The sequence below is a fragment of the Pleurodeles waltl genome, chromosome 7 (assembly GCF_031143425.1).
Source record: "Pleurodeles waltl isolate 20211129_DDA chromosome 7, aPleWal1.hap1.20221129, whole genome shotgun sequence".
Taxonomy (NCBI): Eukaryota; Metazoa; Chordata; class Amphibia; order Caudata; family Salamandridae; genus Pleurodeles; species Pleurodeles waltl.
In genome coordinates, this window is record NC_090446.1 from 1485805007 (window position 1) to 1485826558 (window position 21552).

Consider the following 21552-nt stretch of genomic DNA (forward strand, 5'->3'; position numbering starts at 1 on the left):
TTTCCTGACTTTGATGGTGCCCTGGGTACTGCTAACCAGTCCCAGGGCCTGTGCTCTGTGTAAAATGGATATGCAAATTAGGCTAATTATAATTGGCTAAGTTAACCTACCTATAAGTCCCTAGTATATGGTAGGGCATGTAGGTTTAGGGACCACAGCATAGGTGGTGCACACCTAGGTGCACTGCTGAGGTGCCCAGTGTCATTTTAAAAGCAAGCCTGCCTTGCTGGCTGCTTTTAAATTAAAGTTATATGCAAATTCGACTTTGGAATTAAAGGTACTTCCAAAGTCTTAAACTACCTTATTTTTACATATAAGTCACCCCTAAGGTGTGCCCTATGTGCCCCTAGGGCTGGGTGCCATGTAACTATAAGCAGGGACTTTATAAAAATAGATTTATAAGCCCTGGTGAGGTAAAAACAGCCAAATTCGTTTTTCCCTCATTGAAGTAAATGGCCTTCATAGGCTAGAATGGGCAGACTTTATTTTAAATTTTAAAGTCTCCTTAAATGTTACATACCAAGAATTTGGTATCAAATTGATTGTTATAATAAATCCCACAACTTCCAGTTGTTGGATTTAATATAACTAGTTCAGGTAAAAAGTTTAGACTTTACCTAAAAAGTTGCCAATTTCAGCTCTGCATTGTTTTTGCTGCTGTGCTCTGATTGGCCAGCCTGCAGCAGCTTCTGCCAGGCTACCTTGATGAGGTGTGAAGTGGCCTGACTTCACACAAAGGAATGTGCTTGGGGGAGAGAATCTCCCCTCAGCAGATGGTGAGGCAGGAAGGGGGAGGGCTGCCAAACTGGTCTTCAAAGGCAGAGAAGGACATTTGCAGCACCCAACAACACCCCCACATCCTGCAACCCCAGACAATTAGGTGCCCCCTTGATTAGATTAGGAGAGGGCAGGAGAGGGGTGTGTTTATGATTTTTAGCCACACCAGTGGGTGGGCTCAGCCAGATGTAACCTCCAAAAATCAGATTCATCCATGTTGGATTTTTGGAGACTGTTGCCTTCTGGGATGGATTTTTGCCACACTTCCCAGGAAGTGGTCATCACAGGGGGACGACCCTGTACCTGATTGGAGGATCAGGACCCCCCTGCTTTTCACCCAGGAGCAAGGATAAAACTGGCAGACCTGACCCCACACCTCAGATCCCCACCAAATTTCAAGAAGAAAGAACTTAAGGAGAAGAAGGACTGCCCTGCTGGACCCCTGGCCTGCACCTGGAACCTGCACTCAGAAGGACTGCACCAGCTGCACACTTGGGCTTCACCACAAGAAGGACTTTGCCTGGCTTCAACTGGTTCAAGGAGGGACTCCCTGTTTGCTACAGGTGAAAAATTGCTAACCAGAGTCCCCTGCACCAACTCCTGAAGAAAGCGACCCGCTGACCACTGTCCAGTGGCCAAAAAGGAGTTTGCGCCAGGTGCATTCTGGGAGTTGAAGTCCGCACCCCCCAAGGACCATCACAGAACTTCTGGACCCTTGGGGTGAGCTGTGGACCCTAAAAGAACCTTAAAAGAACATCTGGGTGAAGCCCCAGAAGTTTGGAAAAGATTTGAGAATTTTTGGAAAAAAGCTCCAGAGAGGGACCGACCCGCCGCGGAAATTCTAGCCGGCTTGCCTCAACCGCGACCCGGCCTGACTTCGTGGTTCGTCCCGGTAAAGAAAAACATCCAAAAAAGAGACTAAGTCCGAACGTAAAAAGTTGACCGGGACCTCCCAGCCATCGTATCCGAGAAGGGCTCCATGGACGTCGGATCAAGATCCAGGTTTACCCCGGTCGAAGGATTTTCATCTCGAAAAAACGACTAAGTCCGAAGGTAAAAGTCTCCACCGAGGAAACCCACATCGCGTATCCGGACAAGGGCTCCAGGAGGTCGGATTCAACTGGCAGGTTCGTCCCGGTGAAGAAAAACTTCAAAATAAAGACTAAGTCAGAAGGTAACTTTTTAACCGAGGCCTCCCGCGACCTGTAGCCGAGCAGGGCTCCATCGCGGTCGGCCTGAAAGTTTGACTTTGCCCCGGTCGAGGTGCAACCAGATGACCCGATTGGCGCTTTTTGTTTCTAAGCGCTAGAAAAGTAATAATTCTTTAAAAATTCATATCTCCGGTACCCCTGAACCGATTTTAATCGTTTTTGTGTCATTTTAAAGATAAAAATATAAACTATTTTTATAAATTGGTTTTGGATTTTTAAACTGTTTCCTGTGTTTTATTTAATTACTGTTTTGTGATATTTGAATGCTTTACACTTTGTCTCCTAAATTAAGCCTTGACATTCGTTGCCAAGCTACCAAGGGTTGAGCTGGGATTAATTTACTGAGACCTAACTGTACCTATGTGGAGGTTAGTGGCTTGTTGCTAGGTGTAGGTACCTACCTGCCCTACCAATAACCCATTTTCCAACAGATAGTTTGAAGTATGGTAGTTGGGAGTGGGGCAAATTGTTTTGGATTGGAGTGGGGCATATTGTTTTGTATTGGACTGGGGCAGATTGTTTTGGATTGGAGTGGGGTAGATTGTTTTGGTTTGGAGTAGGGCAGATTGTTTTTGATTAGAGTGGGGTGAGTTAGAGTGAGCAGATTAGATTGGGCCGATTGGGAGGATTGGAGTGGTGTGGATTGGAGTGGATTGGATTGGGGTGAGTGGTCTGGAATGGGGTGAGTGGTTTGAATTGGAGTGGGTGGATTGGGGTGTACTGTACGATTATGTGTAAAAGCATCATTTCATAAATTACACATAATAAGGAAACAATGTCGCAAGAACAAGTTGTCATCATTTGAAAAGAACGCCCAGGAGCAAAAGCTGAAGAAAACATGAGTAGAAATTGAGAAGAGACAACTTGGCAAAATAAAAGAAAGTTAGGCTTTAAAAATAAAATGTTTCAAGACTGTCTGCTAGGGACAATTTTGCCAGTCACTTTGCTAGAAGTTAAAAAGAACAAAATAGTCCTCGAAAACATCGGGAGCAGCGGATGGGCACTAATTAGGTGGTATCAATCAGTGCTTGATCCCTGCTCCACTCCGAGAAACGGAAATGATGACAGGCCTAACTTGATTAATTACGAGGCTGGAAAGAAGAATGCCACACTAACCATCAAATGGTGAGCAACAGATGGGTCCCGAGCACTTAACTGTTCACAACAGAGTCTCACAAGTAAGACGCATGCATTAGCGTATGCACTCACAGCCTTGACCCTAAAAAACTAGTCACATTTTTTGTGGAGCATTGTTTTCCTATTCTTTCAAGAAAAAACTCAACATTTTGCTATATTTTGGAAACTTTTCAGTTCCCTCCACAAACCCTGGCTACCTAAAATGGAAAAAACTATATGCAGGCCTAATCAAAAAGTACTCCAAATAGCCAGAAAAGTGCTCAGCACTGGGGTCAAAAAGCCTCAGCAGTTAAGTTGTTAATGGTTGAGTTACCTCATCTTCTATGGCCAGAGATGTCACCTATACATATTTTAAAGGGCTTAAAAATGCACAAATTATGCCCTGTAATTCTTGGGAAGGGTGAACCTATATAGTGAGGGTCAGGCTTGCATGGCACATAATTTAAGTATTTTGACAATCCATTTGCACCCCACAGCTTTCTGGCCTCCATAGCTAAACATAATGCATCAACATTCAACATATGTATGGCTCCATTTTGACAAAGGTTTCTCAGGAACACCCTTTCCAGGGAGCAATTCTGCTCCATCACTTTGCTCCCTCACTGCTTGTGATTCACATTGGGTATGCTCGCCCCATCTAGTTTGAAAACTTAAAGCTTAGAGTGATCATAGTGCCCCTTGTAGAACATTTTTACCTCAATTTAGGTACAAAGAGCATGACTCAATTTTTGCAGTTTCCTCAGGGTAGAGCCCATCCAACTAATTAGATCAATCATGGCTCACATGCTCACTGTCTGAAGTTTGAGTTGGGTATCAAGCCCCACCACTGTTAGACTTCACCAGCTGCTGCTGTTCACAGCTGCACTTTACATCCTTTCCTCCGTTTTGAACGTTTAAGAGTCACAAGGGACCATGGGCCTTTCGGGGAATCCCAACTTCCTCCTCCAAAACAAAAAAAACAGGCCTCTGACACTGAATATGCCTTTGTTTCTTCTTCTTACATTGGAAACTGTTTTCCCTCTAAGGCACCTATAATCGAAAGAAAAATGGCCTGATTTAGAATTTGTCGGACGGGTTAAAACATAGCTGCCAAGTTTCCCAGGTCCATGAGTGATGTGCTGCTCCAGTTCAGGTTTTTTTTCTTTGAATTGTGGGACTTGTAGTCCTGTTTTATAATGCAATAAACACTGGTTACTTTATCTCCAATGTGACGGATATCCCTCCCGCTGTAATATGATTCTCAAAGCTTATAATGGGATCGGTCCGCTTCCCTTTTTTTACAGCTGCGACTATTAGTTTGTGGGAATGTTTTAAAGTTTTCATATGATTAGAGGGTTTTAGACTGACATACAGACAAATGTGTTGAGTCCAATGCAAATTGCATTGTTTCTAGGCACGCTGTGCAACAGGTCATGGAAAGTTTCCATCAGCTGCTGCACAGCATGCATAGAGACTATGCTTTTTGCAGTGAACTCTTGACACATTTTTTGGAAACCACAGTCATGAATAATAGGGAATAAATTTACATTTCTGCTCATGTGAGGGGGAGATGGTAAGATAATGAAGCATTAGAGAGTCAGCCTATGGCTTGGCCGGGTAGTGAAGGAGAGAGGTTTGTTATCATATACAGAGATGCCACCCTCCTTTGAGCAAGGGGGCAAACCTGGCAGCTTTGATGCAGAAATACAACAACCTTTTCAACCCCTTAAAGTTCATGACGTGAGGGGTGGAAAGACAGAGAGCCAGCAAATTACAGTTTTGCTGCAGAACACCTGTGAGCCAAAATTCCAACAAAAAAGTTTCTGGAAAACACTTTGCAGCAGAATCACTAACATTTTACTCTAGATTTGTGTAGCAAAAGTTATGCACACTAGTTCAAAGTGTAGAATTAGAAAAAGTAGCTGTAAGGCAAAGCAGTTCTTAATTTGTGCTTGTTTCCGGTGCAGAGCACCAGCACTTATGTTTCTGTCTTGCGAGCAAAAGACACATGTGGGAAATTAAGGTGACCCTTTCAATGAAAAGGACAAGGCACACGTGCCCGCGGCCAGTTACCAGAACCCAAGTAATGAGTCTGCGTCACCTCATTTAGTAGCATGAGGGCCTAGGGCCACCAACACAACAATGGCAATGAGTGGGTACAACGACCCCACGTGGGCACCAGCAGCTGTTCTGCTGTTGGTCGTGAGGGGAGAGTAGTGCCTAAGGCACGAAGATCACCGGTGCGCCAGGATGGTCACCCGGTGCAGAGACCAGCGTCTCCGTCGAGGTGCTCACCGCGACCCCTGAAAGGATGGAGGCGAACGGGAGCACTATCTGGCATGAGGTGAGCCCGGGGTATGAGGAAAGCCCCCTCTGGCATTGCGTGCCTCCAGAGGATGTGCAGCTCCACACAGTCCGCGGGTACAGAGACTGCCCTGACGAGGGAGCACTAAGGAAGAATCCAGAGAGAAATGCCCAGGGCCGCCCCCACTCAGCAACATGGCCCGCAGCACCAGGGAAGGCTGCAGGCACAACGACAGGCACGCAATGGTGCTGTCATGCACCAAAGAAGAAATGAAGCGCCCAGAGGCAACCCCCCCACCCTACAACTGACTGGACATGTGATTGACCGCAATGTGTCCCATTGAGACTGCTGACCCTCAAAGCAAGTGCCTGCCTCTTCCCACGAGGCTGTGTCTTTTGTTTGAATAAAAAAAAAGAAGAACAGAAGAGAAGAAGACAAAGAGAGGTAAAATGGCGCTTACCTGTAGCTGCGGAGCCCCCACCAGCCTGACGACCTTCTTCCAACCAGCATGGCTCCTCAGCAGCATCTCTTTGGAACATCGTCGGTAGGAGGAAAGGCAGTTTCTGAGCTGAAAAACAGTGCCAAAATGACATCTAGTGGCCAAAGAAAGGTACTGTATCCTTTTTCTGTGTTAAAAAGGAAACAAGCATTGGTGAAGAAAAACTGACAGCAGCACCCCCAGATAGTGACTGTGCAAGAGAAGCACCCGCAGACTGAAATGGCACAGAAGAGAGGAAGTGACATGTGCAACCGCTGCACAGCATAGGAGAAGACTGCAGCTGCCCCAGCTAAGCTGCAAAAAGTAGGAAATGGACGCAAGTACTATGTGAGGCAGTGAGAGAGCATGCAAGGCCTGCGCAGCCCCTAGCGGCTGTCTGCCGCTACCACCGAAAGAGCGTCACATGCCCCCAACAGTGATGGACATCACCGCAAGACAGAAGATGGGCACGCCAGCCGTCAGCAAAGGACACACAGAAGGAAAAGAGACAATGTCAGAGGTGCACAGAGCAGGAGCCCAAGAAGACGGACAGAGTCCCCGAGAGCGTGACGGAACGCCCGGGAGATGAGGCCGTGCCAGCCAGCCACATCACAACACAAGATGGCCACCGTTGGCCCATCATACAGCAGGTCGGGAGAATCGACCACCCTGCAAAGCACAACCAGGCTCAAGCAGGACTTAGTGCCGCAACGGCGCCGCCTTGAGGCGCAAGCACTGCACCCTCAAGTGAAGAAGAGGTGGAAAAGGAAGTGACCCACCTCCCCCACAGTGCCTCAAGACAGAGTCAGCAGTGACTCACAACAGGCAAGAGGAGAGTTGCACACCCTGAGTGGCAAACTGCCACCACCGCAACAGTGAGAAGATGCCTAGCTCTTGGACAGACATGACCTTCGAAAGGTCCACACAAAAGAAGGATAGGTAGCCAGACACCACAGCAAAGGAGAAGAAGGCGTGGCATGACACCACGCCGTGAAGAAGGAAGAGAGGAGACTGTGTGACAACACCTGGCACACTGCAACACCTGACGACCATAGAAGTACAAGAATGGAAGATCACAGGGTGGAAAGAAGGAGGACTAATGCCAAAAGGGAAGAGTGTACCCACAGACAAGACAGCCACCGGGGTGCAGCGACGCACTGGAGACAGGTCAGCAGGAGTACCAAATATAAGATGCCTGCATGCCCAAACCTCGTACTTGCCCCACGCTTCACAGTGTGACTGTCCAGACACCTGTCACCAGATGCTTGAAGCAGATGGCATCACTGCTAGCATCTGCACATGAGGAAAAGAAAGACTGCACTAGCTATGGTGAAGTCCCTCCAGTCACCCTTACTCCAGCAACATCAACACTCGTCATCCAGGTCACCGAATGGCAAGCACCATCATTGCCAGGTGCATCATGGTATCCATCAAAGGAGCAGTCAAGCACCAAGGTGGATCATCACCTCCACAAAACAACACCACCAACAAGACACCATGCTGGCAAAGGGAGAGACAATTTACCTGAGACCATACGAGAGTCCACCTGCACCTGGTCCATGTTGGCAAGCGCACTGACTACAAAATATCCACCCTTGCAGTTGTACGAATGACTTGATCGTGGCTCCTGTCGGAGAGCCTGCAGTGGCCCGGAGATTGCCCAAACACAGCCCAGCACAGTCCACGCCAGTCCCGTGGCAGTCCACTGAAAGGGCCTCAAGGAAGTTACAGAGAGAAGAATCCACAAACGAGAGGTGGTCTGTGTCTCCACCGACAAAGTATCAGGATGTGCCAAGGCTTCATAGAAGGACTTTACACCATCACTGATGCCATCAGTCTTCAAGGGATTGGCCTTCGTGAAACCAGGATATCTCAAGAAGTATATTTGCAGCAGACTCCACCAACGCTCCTGATGCACCCAATTTGAACAACGTGAACTGTATCCACCCACAGCCTCGCCACGAGTGCCGTAGGACTGACACACAGTGCATGAGTGGACACTGAACCAACCATCTGACTATCACAGATTCCAGTCTTCATCCACACAGTGTTCATGCCCAGCTGTACTTGGTTAAATCATGGACTCGTGCGGAGGTGCCCAGGTGCTCCCAGCTGCACTGCAATACTGCGGCCTGCCTTTTCGAGGCCGAGAGACTGATGGTGGTGTTTAGTTATTGTGCTTTCTTTTGACAGGTTAGACTTTGTTTTGTTCTTCAATAAAGTTTGGTAGGAATGTAGTGTCCTGCTGGACACGTTCTAGTGTTTCCACCAGCCGCTCTGTTGAGGGCTGGCTTTAGACACACACCCCACTCCCAACCAACACAGGCGTCACCAGTCAGGTGACCCTTCAAATAAAAAGGCCAGGGTGCACGTGCCTGAGGCCAGTTACCAGAACCCAAGTGATGAGCCTAGGTTCCCCAACACTACAGGAAAGACGGAAGAAGAGAAAAAAGAAAAAGCGTGACAATGGAAGAAAGCAGAAAGCTGCAGGGGTGAGCTGAAGGGACAGAGAGTGGCTTTAAATAGATTGAAGAGGCCCGAAAAGGCTTCAGCATTACGCAGCATTCCATGTTCGCACACTTAATTGCAGCAGCCGTGTGTGTAAGAGGAGGGCTTTGGGCACCGGTACGTTTTTATTTGCAAATTAATCACTGAGGTAAAGTAGAGCTATGCACTACTTTGTACTACTTTACTCCAATCTGCTATACCACGGATGGTACGTGGTGATGTTATGCAACCACACATGGATTTTGATGCAAAGCCCTTACTGCTAACATTTGTAGAACGGGCTTGGCAACAAAAAAATGAGACTTGTTTGAGGGTGTTGTCAATCAGGAGAATGTATTTTATTTCTCCAAACCTTTCAGACTGCGTGTGTGCTGCACTGTACATCACACAGACAAAGTTAGGAAAGTTAAACTATCTGGAAGTATAGTATTCTGTAAAGGGAGGGTACCATTCTGGCATAGAACCTATAGTGAACATCACACGCACATAGTGCATTCCTGAAGTGCCTAGTAGATATAGTGCTGTGCTATACTCTCCCTTACAGATCACAGCACCAAAACTTCGGCAGGTGCATTGGATTGTGTGAACCTTAATAAATCTGTCCCTTCAGTTGCAAGAAAATACTGACACTAAAAGCTGGTTTGTGCAGGATTCCTACTAAGCAACAACAAACTGATCAGCCTTCAATGAGTTTTCATTTTGTAGCTTTTCACTGTAAAATTGTAGTGATCATTGCTAAAAAGCACCCTAATGAGAAGCAGCCATTTTTCATCTTGCCTCACGTGTCCCTATCCTACAACTGGGGCTGCGCACTCTGTTCCCATTAGGTTTCTATATAATAAACCACTTGCAGCTCTCATTCTGTGTTTCTTCCTTCTCCCCTCCCCTTCAGTTCCCACCATTACTTCATATAGCTATAAATCTCTGACCCGCTACTCTTGTCTCCACAGGAGTCCTCTGTGCCCACAAAGCTAAGGATTATTACTATACCGTGACCATGCCTAGTAATGTCACAGCTCAGGAGGGCCTGTGTGTCCTCATTCCCTGCACCTTCACCTACGAGAAGACGCTGGAGGCAGCTGCGAGGCCCCACGGATACTGGTTCATTAAAGGTGACAAACTTCACAACAAGGCTGTGGCTTCCACCAATATGCACATACAGATCTTAGAGGAAGCCAGAGACCGCTTCAAACTGGTGGGAAATCTACTGCAAAGGGACTGTTCTCTGAGCATCAATGACGTCAAGAGCTTGGATGCAAGAAGCTACTTCTTCAGATATGAACACAGTTGGTCCTCAACAATCAAATATTCTTATACAGAGTATCCGCTGCGAGTTATGGTTGTAGGTGAGTCACATCTGACAGTCACACTAGTTCTAAATTGATTTTACTATTGGTGCATGGCGAAGATCAACGTTTGGCATATATGAAGGGCAATGGTCGGCAACATAGCAGCAGGGGCGGCTCTTCCGCAATGGGGGAGGAGCATAGCCCCACTGACTAAGAGCCAGCATGTAAAGGGAGGGGTGGGGCTGGGCCATAGGAGGTGGGATGAGGAATCAAGTGCACCTAAGTGTGCATGTATGTTTGCCTGGCTGTCTCAGGCCGGCCAAACACACATGCACACTTAGGTTTCTACAGCCCGGCTGTGTACACAGACAGGCTGGAGAAACTTCACAAGCCCTAGGGTTGTGTCTGAGCCGCTCAGACCAATCCTGATGCTGCTTTCATGCTAGCTTTAGCATGAAAGCAGCGCCAGGATTGCTGGGGAGCCTGTTCTGGTGTCCCAGTGAATGCTGGGACACCAGAACAGGAAGGGAGGATGAGCAAGGCGGCAGGAGTCAACAGTGATGGCAAACAGTAAGTTTTTTTTTTTACATGTATTTGTCCCCCTCACACCCACCCCATCCCTGTTGTCCCCCTGCCCCTCCCCTTGATTTTTGGTGCAGCCGCCATTGCATAGCAGGTCAAAAATATTGAATGATCTTTTTGTGTCTAATGTAAGTCACAAAGAAAAAGATACTACTGTTGATTAAGCGCTATCAATATATAAAGATGACCTCATTAGGAGTAGAGGTGAGGCACAGTATACTTGTGGGGTAAATGCATGATAATTGTATTACTTCACACTGAAAGTAACATGGCCATCCTACATTATAAACTTGGTGACGACAAATCTCTCCTCCGTCCATTGTGTGTATTAACACAAACCGCAGGTGCTAAATCTGGTCTCCTAAATATGGAGATGTATGCAAACCACTGCTTGCACGTTATCCTGCACCAAAGGATTTATTCTGCGGGAGTAAGCAGAATATTGGATGGAAGATTTACTAACAATTTTTGCTAGGTTTACATCATAAAAGTGATGAAAACTCTTAATTTGGGATTTACTTTCAAGCACCAAACTTCATTTTGTTGGAAAGTAGCACTAGAGTAATGCAATGTTTCTTTGCGTCAAGGTGGGGAGGGGGTATCCCATGGATGTTACATGGGCATTCCTGTGCATCCACTGATGGCTTTTGATGCAAAGCTCTATCAATTATCATTTGGAGATAGCACTTTGCACCAAAAACAACCCCTTTATGAGGCTTAACTCGGGGAAATGTTTTTATTTCTTCAAAACTATATCAGATCTTCCAGACAAACTCTATGGTTGACATCACGCATACACCCTTGCATTATGGTGCAGGGGTATGTGTGCTGGTGCATGACAGCCTAAAGTGCAGTTACACATATTTGGCCTGAAGCCAGGCCCTGCATTCAAACCCTGTGGAACTGCATGGCTGACTCTGTGATGTAACAATAAAAAAGGATACCTACTGACTTTGTCAAAGGGTCAGAACATTAAAATAGAAAACGCTGGTCTATTGGTTTTATCAAGGGATCAGCACATCAACTTATATAAAGATGACCTTTTGTTATTGTTAAAAAGTCAACAATAATTGTCATCAAATGTTATGTTTTAGAAATTCAAACATTTCAATTTATAAAAAAAAAAAAACAGCAACCACAATCCTAGTCAGGGTAAGGGTCAGACAACCCTAAATTAACCTGTGTACACCCGCTGGTATAGTTGCACAGCGCAGTCATGCTTAATGTAGAGGCAGAGTGTAAAGTATTTGTGCAAGACTTTACACAGTTAAACAGTAAAAACACCACACAATAAGAACCCACACCGGTTTAGAAAAATAGAACTTCATTTAATAAATAGAACTACCAAAATGACAAAAATCCAATGAATAGAAGATATGATTTTTTTAAAGAATAAATGTAAACATAGCACTTAGAAGCAGTAAGTGCTTAAATCGGATGTCTGGTTGCAGTGGACCAGGGCAAAGTCAAGAGTTCAGGCTGACCGCGATGAAGCGTGGACTGGATACCGGGACTCAGTGATCTTTGGTTTGCGTCCATGAAGATGTGGGGTCAGCTGAGCAATACGTCGTTGCTCCACATGCAGTTAGGGTGATGCGCCAAAGTTCTCCACGCAACAGGGGTGATGCAAGAGTTCTGAAAGTGATGCACTGTTTCCAAGATGCAGCAGTTCCGAGGGTGATGCACCACATTTCTGCACACCGTAGAGGTGATGCGTCGATCTTCTCCACTCAGTGGGCCAGATGCAATTTTGCATTTCTTAAATAGCAACTTCATAGAAATCGCTATTTAAGAAATGCAAAATGCAATGTACAAAGATACCGATTTCCTAATAGTGATTCCAACAAAGAAGGAATCGCTATTAGGAAATCGCTATTAGGAAATCGCTATTAAGAGATTCCATTGCATTTGAGTCAATGGGACAGTTTTGCATTTCCCAAATAGCAAATCTCTATTTAGGAAATGCAAAACCAAGTATGTGTGTGCTCTTTTACAATTGAAAAATGCACTTTGGTGTGCTTTTTTAAAATTGCGCCTAATTACCACCGACTTAGAGTCGACGGTGATTGCACCTCCTAAATGCCTAAGTCGCATTTAAGAAATGCATGGTACATCAGAATAGGAATCATAAATAGTAAATCCCTATCTGCGATTTCCTTTTCTGGGAATCATAAATTGCAATTTCTACAAGGTAGAAATCACAATTTAAAAAATCCTTAAAGGACTTTGTACATGAGAAAAGCCCATTTTGCATTTCTTATCAGCCTGAAATAGCGATTCGGATAATTAAGAAATGCAAAGTGGCTTTGTACATCTGGCCCAGTGTCGGCTATGCGTTGGTTGTGAAGCAGCAGTTCCAGTGATGATGCACTGGTTCTGAGGGCGATACACTGATCCTGTTCCCGCAATAGCGGCAATGCATCGATTTTGCTCTTGCAGCAGAGGACACGTCGGTTCCGTTGGAGACAACACCTAGGCACACTTCCAAAGGTTCAGGACTGAGGTGACACCACTTGGCAGGGCCAACTCACAGGCAGTAGAGTCCCAGTGTTGGTGCAGGTGGGTTGGAAGAATTTTGTCTCCCTTAGACTTCAGATCAGGATGCAAGCCAGCACTGCCTTGGAATCATTCTGCGTTCAAGTGATGCAGGTCCAGTCCTTCTCACCCAGCCAAGAGAGAGGTGCAGTCAGCAGGGTAACACAGCAAGGTAAGAGTCCAGCAAACAGCACTCCAGCAGAGTGGCAGTCCTTCAGCAGTACAGCAGGTCTTCTTCCTGGCAGAGTGGTCGCAGGTCCACAAGTGTACTGCAGTCATGGTGTCAGAGGTGCGGTACTTATTCTCAGTTATGAATTGCGGTTGTGAAGGTCCAACCTTCATGTTTTTGAGTAAGCTGACAACAGAAAAACCAGAAGCCTACCGCACATTCCTATATTTTAGAGTGTTGTTGGGGTGCTCAAACATTCAAAACATGTCCGTTGTCAAGCATGTGTATTGGAACAAGAAACCTTGTACCAGCAAGTTAGTTCTATTTAAAGAAAGAATGGAGCACACAGATAGTAATGTTATTCTATGAGTGATGTTCAGATGGTTATGGCTCATTGAGTATGTGAAAGAAACATGGTGTTCAATCCCATCAAGGTGGTATCAGTGTGATGAGTATTCATTTAAAAATTGCAGAAGAGAATCATAGTTGAGTAATTGAATAGTTCATAAACATAGGATTTAATGTGGACATAGAAAATTGTCATACAATGATTTCTAAAAAAGTCTCGAACAATATTACTCTAATTCCATAACACAAAGCCTATTTGTAAATGAAATAGATGCACCAACAAAAATAAATGTCACATCAACCATCGGGTGATTATCCCCTAAAAAGAGAACATATACAGTCCCATAGATTGATGAAATGAATGAAATTGTCCACTTGGAAGATTGAAAAACTGAAAGATAATGTCTTCATCCAATTGAGGAAGGATAGTTCAGTTCATCCGAGTTCAGCCAACACGTGTTTCGTCCTCTAAGGGACTTTATCAAGGCTTAAGGTTTCCAATGGTTTTTCAATGTCTTAGTTACCTTCATAATTTGAGGTAGAGAATGTAGGTCAAAGGTTGTTGAGAAATCACTGAGAATCTGTGATAAAATTCTCTTAAGTTGAGAGTCATATGGTAAGGTTTCAAGGTAGTCCCGGCATCCTAGAATGTGGTGCCTCTGAAATTGGTGCGCTGTCCTGCAGTCAGTCCTTCGGTGGCAGTCCAACCTTCATGCCCTGGCTCAAAACGCACTGCACAGGGGTATACAGCCCTTTGTGTTTGTACGTTTTTCAGTTTATTTTGGATATAAAATGCATAAAACCACATTAAAACGAATCATGCATTAGCCAAACAGGCTGAAATAGCAAGCAAGATTAAAAAAAAATATGGTAAATAGAGCATATTTGCACTAAAGCGCTATCAATCACATTGAAAACTGCAAATGCAAATGCTCAGTAAGAGGTACAACAATCAAAATTGCACAAGTCATTTCCAAGCACTAAGGTAAATTCCATATGGAATCTGATCTTTGCTAGGACTCTGGTTGCCTACCACAATTCTGTATGATAAAAATCTTTAAAAGGATATTTACATTTGGATATCATCAATCAAACATAAAAGTGCAGGTGCTCAATTAGAAGGGAGGACTGAACAGTCAATTTTTAGAGCTAGCAATCCAATGGCAATGTGGTGGTTCTCGAAATGTATCCAAAGCAGTAGACAGCATCTAAGAGGTGGCTAGACCCCGCTAAACCACCAGAAAACTGGCCCATTGCTATTAGGATAGAGCCCTTTCAGGGTGCATGGTTACAGTGTATGAAGAGGTCGTAACATAATCAAGGAGTCCTAGTAGGATCCTGACGCTCATTCATTAGGTAAATGGTGTGATTACGAATGAGCCAAGCCACTTAAAAAAAAAGGAAAATGCTTACCTGGACTTACCGTAGATGGGTCCCCCTATCCATGGGTGGCCTCCAGGGGTGGATGGGGGTGTCAGGGGTGTCCCTGGGTGCAGGGAAGGGCACCTGTGGACTGCTTCCATAGTCAGAGACCATGGAAATGAGCCCACAGGTCCCCTAACGCCTGCCCTGACCCAGGCATTAAAAAATGGCGCTAGACATGCTTAGAGCCAATTTTTAAGGCCCGCCTCCTCCCATGTGTCATTTTTGGGCGGGAGGATAAATAAGGCGCAAATGCCTTAGAGTAATTTTTTGCACGGGAACGCCTACCTTGCATCTCATTAACGCAACGTAGGTTTCCACATCCAAAAAATGACACAAACTCCATAACTTTGACGCTAGACGGGTCTAGCTCCAAAGTATAAATATGGAGTTAAGTTTGCGCCAGATTTGCGTAAAAAAAAAAAATGCTAATCTGGTGCAAACAGACTATAAATATGCCCCTTGATGTGACTGCATATTGGCTAAAACCCAGCAGTGTACATACTGACTTGAGCCATTTTTCATGTGTGCAAGCAAAGGCTATGCAGAAGAAAGCAAAGCAACGGAGGGTTTCATCTTCTGAGGTGCAAGAGGGGCACTTGCTTGAGCTGTAATACTTCTCCCTCAGTTTGATTCAGACCCTATTTATAGGCAAAATGCCATGCCTCCATTTTAAATAGAGTTGCTTTGCTAAGCACCCCGGAACAATGTTTGCAATGTTTACAATGTTTGCCCCCTGCTTTATAGAGGTTTAAAACCATGCAATTAATTTTGTAAATGTTTGGTTCAAGATATCTATCACTAGAAAAAATTAAGAAATGATCTACTATCGCCTGCAGACAACACAGAGGCCCTCATTACAACCCTGGCGCTTGGTGTTAAAGCGGCGGTAATACCGCAAAGAGGCCGGCGGAAAAAAATGGAATCATGACCATGGCGGAAACCGCCAACATAGACAGCCACTTTAACACTCCGACCGCCATGGGGGTACAAACAAACAGCGCAGCGGTAACCGCCAACAGACAGGCGGAAGACAATGTACCCCCCACCCTATCACAAGATGCCTATCCGCCACCTTTTCTAGGGCGGAACCAACGCAATCAAAAGCACGGCGGATACAGTACACAGAAGGGAAACCACTCACCTCTCCACACCCCACAAGGAACCAGGACGCCATGGAGCCCGAATTGCAGATACTGCCAATGCTGGTCTTCCTTCTCTTCTATCAGGAGCACCAACGACAGCCGCGAAGACCACAGTGAATAATGCACCTACAACACAGGGTAGGGGGGAGGGAAAAGAGAGTGACACACACGCAACATGCAACACCGCTGCCCACACCCACAACACCATACACACAAATACATGTAGCAACAGTTAACATACACCCCCCACCCCCTGGAAGAACGCAAGGACAAAAGGAATTGATTTGAACAGATGTAATCATGTGAAATCTCATTATCAAAGTTCAAAATCCAGTAAACACAATTATGTACACCAACTACACAAGTCCGGATAGTGCATCAATCATTGTCCATGGACCACTGGGCCCAAAATGCATGGGCCAAGCCCACACATGATTCCTGACTGGAAATGAAGCGAACACTGGAGGGGCATCAGATCGAAATGAAACAGGCACCTCAGGGGGAGTGGGAGGGGGGCACCTCAGCCAGATGAACGCACTACGCCACTGCTGCACGAGGGGGCTCCATGCCCATTGATGTATCCTGGGGAGTGCAAAGCCACAGTCTCTCAAGTCTCTCCAGTGGGTGGTTTGCCCACTGCTTTATCCTGGGGAGTGCAAAGCCACAGTCTCTCAAGTCTCTCCAGTGGGTGGTTTGCCCACTGCTTTATCCTGGGGAGTGCAAAGCTACAGTCTCTCAAGTGGATGTATCTCTCCACTGGTTCTGGAGGGGGGCTGGTGCCCAGAGTGCTTCATCCTGCCAAGGACTGAGGTAGTGGATGTATCTCTCCACTGGTTCTGGAGGGGGCCTGGTGCCCAGAGTGACTCATCCTGCCAAGGACTGAAGTAGTGGATGTGATACTCCACTGGATCTGGAAGGGGCCTGGTACCCAGAGTGCTTCATCCTGCCAAGGACTGAGGTAGTGGATGTATCTCTCCACTGGTTCTGGAGAGGGCCTGGTGCCCAGAGTACTTCATGTGCAGTGTGGCCGGTACAACTCCCTCACCTGGGTGTGTGTGCCACGAGATTGCAGAGGTACAGGTAGCATGATACACCATGGAGGCAGCGACATACCCCTCACTGCTGCGGCTTCGCATTCCAACTGCAGGTGACAAAAGTGATGACAGTAATGCTTCATGGAAGCTGCCCAGGGTCCTGGAACTCACCACCAGCCTCGGAGGACCGACCACTGGGGATGGTAGGCATGTCAGCAGTAGTGCCACTGTCCGAAGATGTCGCGGGCCGCTGCCGGTGCTTGCAGCGGTGTCTGTCGTGGTGGTGCTTGCGACGGTGTCTGTCGTGGCGGTGCTGGCGGCAGTGTCTGTCGTGGCAGTGCTGGCGGCGTGGTCTGTGCCGGCGGTGCTGGCTGCGGGGTCTGTGGCAACGATGCTGACTGTGGGGTCTTTGCCAGCAATGTGGGCGGCGGGGTCTGTGGTGGCGGGGCATGTGTCAGCACCTGCTGAGGGAGAAAGCAGGATGTCTCCTGCAGCCTCTGACAGCTGCCCACCGATGAAGAAGCTGGGGACTGTCGCAGCGGCTGTAGACGTGCAGGAGGCGTTGCAGGTGGTGGTGTTCGCCGCCGTGCAGGTTGGCGTGGACGTGGACAGAAGATGTGACACTGGTCCCTCAGTCTGTGCCACCATGCCCTCTCCTGACCTTCCCTTCTGTTTTTGGCCCTTCCCCAACTTTGATGGTGGAGCAGTTGTCTTGCCACTATCCCCTTTTGTATTCGCTGACCCCTTGGTGGCTGGTGTTTCCAGCTTCTCCCTCTGGGATGTGGGCGCCTTTTTCACCTTGGCAGGTGGCGGAATGTCCTTGCCCTCGCTACACAGGCAGCCCTGATGGTTGGCGCACTCCATGACCCACCCAGTTGCTGGCACCGCTGTGCCTGGGGATGTGGTGGCTGAGGTCCCGAGCTGGGACCTGGAAAGCCTGGCCCTAGGGGAAGGATGGGGGGGGAGGTGAAGGAAAGAGGTCAAGGTTTGCCAGGAAAAGTTTTTTAGACACACTGGGAAGGGTAGATGGAGGTGGTTTGGGAGTGGAGGAAGAGGTAGTGGTTGTAGGAGGTGTACGTCTGCTGAATTTGGGTGAAGGTGCAAGGGCTGGAGGCTGTTGTGAGGTGGATGGCTGTTGGGTGGGTGTGTGCCTGTGTTTGTGTACTTTGGGAGGAGTGCTCACAGACACACTGGTAGAGGACACTGGGGATGTATGAAAGGTAGTGGGGTGGTGAGTGCACCTGAGCAGTGTGTGGTGATGGGCATGCTGGTGATGGAGGTAGTGGCTGAGGATGTAGTGCATGCAGGTGTGAGTGGAAACGAGACTGGGAGGGAGGAGGGAGACGTGGAGGAGGGGGACACAGTGGAGGAAGTGGATGATGGTATGTGTGCATGGGTATGGTGTTTGTGTGAGTGCCTGTGGGATGTGTGGTGCTTATGTTTGCTTGAGCCACTCTTGTGTGTTGATGTGTGTGCATGCTGGTCTGATGGTGTGCTTGGGATAGGCTGAGGCACAGGGGATTGGGTCTGGGTGGAGGAGTTTGGAGGGGGGAGGCTAGACACAGGGACAATGGCTGCTATCAGTGCTGAGGCCAGAGCCTGAAATGCTCTCAGTTGGGCTGCCTGGCCAGAATGAATGCCCTCCAGGTATGCATTTGTTTGTTGCAAATGCCTCTCAACACCCTGGATGGCATTCAGAATGGTAAACTGCCCAACAGTGACGGATCTCAGGAGGTCAATAGCCTCCTCACTGAGGGCAGCAGGGCTGACTCAGGCAGGGCCTGAAGTATCTGGGGAGAAGGAGATGCCCACCCTCCTGGGTGAGCGGGCACGGGACAGACACTGAGGGGCTTCTGGGAGGGCGGTGCTGGTTGGGGGGGTGGCAGCTGTACCTGTTGATGCGGTAGGCACAGAGGGGCCCGCCACCACAAGGGAGCTCCTATTAGAGGAGGAGTCGCTGTCGCTGGTCTCTGCTCCTGTCCCCGCTGTGGAGCTCCCCTCGCCCTCCGTCCCACTGGTTCCTTCAGACTCTGTTGCTTCACCCTTCAGGGCCAAGTGGGATGCAGCTCCCTCCTGCACCTCTGCCTGATGATGCTATTGCACACAAGAACAGGGAGACCACAAAAAGGAGAGGGAAAGACAGAAGAAAGACATGTTCAGTGCAAGCAACACCACTACCGTTGGCGGACACAACAGACAGTGAGCAGCCCCCTGTACTACGCCCTGCACTTATAGTTCCTAGAGTTATCACATGCCCATGGGGTATGAAGCCTAAGCCCAGTTGCTGTACACCTGGAAGTCACAGGATCCTGACTAGGTGTAGATGGCTCTAACCACTAGTGGGGTTGGGGTGCCACATAGCCTGCCTCACAAGGGACTTTGCCTACCAAGATCGCCCTGGCCTAGGGGAACCCACTGCCCAACTCCCCCGCCGAGACTCCTCTTAATGCGCGCAAAGTCATCTGAATGAGAGTGCACTCACCCTTTTGTGGCTGCTGTGATGCCCTCAAGCGCCCATCCAACTCCGTATAGGCCACAGCCAGGATCCGGAACACCCCTCCCACGTTGGGAAGCCATCCCCAGCTGGGCCTCCGCCTTCTTCTCGCTCCAGCGGTGCAGGTCCTCCCATCTTTTACGGCAGTGGGTGCTCCGACTGTGGTAGACCCCCAGGGTCCAGACGTCCTTGGCGATGGCACGTCAAATAGCCTTCTTCTGGTGGGCGCTTACCTAGACGAATGGTACAGGGGGAAAGGACATTACTCACCCGTCCGGACCGTCATACTCATTGCCCACCAGTTCACACTAATGCCAGGACGCACACAAACTCCCCATCCGCACATGTAGGCCTCAGCCCCCCCATGTATCTTCCAGCCACACCACTCAAAGTAGGCATTGCCCATTCAGCATGCTTACAGTGCACTCACCTGTTTGTCTGGAGGACTGTAGAGTTGCGTGTACTGGGGAGGACCCCATCCACTAGTTTCTCCAACTCCTCCGAAGTGAAGGCAGGGGCCCTTGACCCAGACACATGAGCCATTGTCGCTTCCACACACAGGTCACAGCAGCACTTGCAGTGTAGGTCCTCTCTTGTTGAAGGTCAGGTATCAAGTGAGTGAACAGACAGAAAATGGCGGTCACGTCCGCAGCAGTGCGTACCGTCACCTCCGGTGTACATCGTCATTGGCTCCTCGGACCCATAGGGCCCAATGTTAACCAATGCAGAATTGCACCGCGGTCTTTGACCGCCCACCGCGACGGTGTACAACACCAGAGCAGTTACCTCATATCCCCTTGTCACACCTTACAGGTCAGGCAGCCACCATTACAGGGGGGCACATCGCATTAATAATAACTGTGTCACACCTATCTAGGCCTGGAATACACACAGTTACAGGCAAATTGAGGATTTTAAAATTTTCAGCAAATACCTCAGTGTTGGTTGACGCTCTGCTCGCTGTTCTCCTCCATTGGGCACGACTGCTGGGGCAGGTAATGAGATGGCGGAATCCTCCGGTGTACAGACCCCTGGTGGACCTGTCGACAATGGAAGAGAGACACATCCTGGTCACATACAGTCTTGATTGTGCAACAATCCAGGAACTGTGTGCCCAGTTGTAGCCCGACCTGATGTCAGCTATCCGCCATCCCACAGGGATACACCCTCTAGTGCAGGTCCTTGTCGGTACTCCATTTCCTGGCAAGTGGTTCCTTTCAAGCAACAGTGTCCATTGCATCAGTGATGTCCCAGCCAATGTTCTCTAAAGTGTCGTCCACAGTGTTGTCTGCCCTGCTGAAACACATGCGCAGCTACATTATGTTCCCTCAGGTGGAGGATTTGCCCACAGTGAAAGGTTATTTTTATGTCCTGGGACATATCCCCAACATCATTGGTGCCATTAATGGGACACATGTGGCATTAGTACCCCCAGGCAGGAGTGAACAGGTGTACAGAGACCGGAAGAGCTACCATTCGATGAATGTGCAGATGGTGTGTTTGGCAGACTAGTACATCTCCCATGTGAATGTCAAGTTTCCTGGCTCAGTTCATGACGCTTACATTTTGAGGAATAGAGGCATCCCTTATGTGATGGGGCAACTCCAGATGCACCATGTGTGGCTAATAGGTGAGGCCAAGGACCCAAATACAGTGTGAATAGGTGTCTGGGTATGGGGTTGTCCCTAAGGGTTGGAGGATGTATAACTGTTGTCCCTCTATATTTGCAGGTGACTCTGGTTACCCCACCCTTTCATGGCTACTGACCCCAGTGAGGAATCCCTGGACAAAGGCAGAAGAACGCTATAATGAGGCACATGGGCGATCTAGGAGGGTGATTGAACGCACCTTTGGCCTCCTAAAGGCCAGATCCCGGTGTCTCCATATGACAGGTGGTTCCCTCTACTACTCACCAAAGAAGGTCTGCCAGATCATCGTGGCCTACTGTATGCTGCACAACCTGGCTTTGGGACGGCAGGTCCCTTTTCTGCAGGAGGATGGGCCAGATGGTGGTCTTGTGGCAGCTGTGGAGCCTGTGGACAGTGAAGAAGAGGAGGCAGAAGAAAAGGATATCGACAACCGAATCAACATAATCATGCAATACTTCCAGTGAGACACAGGTAAGAAGATGTCACTGCC

The 21552-nt window shown here is 48.0% G+C and overlaps 1 protein-coding gene across 1 annotated transcript in view; it reads left to right on the forward strand.

Annotated features, from left to right (window-relative positions):
- Positions 1–21552, forward strand: part of LOC138246551 (sialic acid-binding Ig-like lectin 13) — a 286183-nt gene that overhangs the window by 61156 nt on the left and 203475 nt on the right. The window contains exon 3 of the mRNA XM_069201221.1: positions 9346–9741. Coding sequence (XP_069057322.1) covers positions 9346–9741 — 396 coding nt within the window. The remainder of the gene's footprint in view (positions 1–9345; positions 9742–21552) is intronic.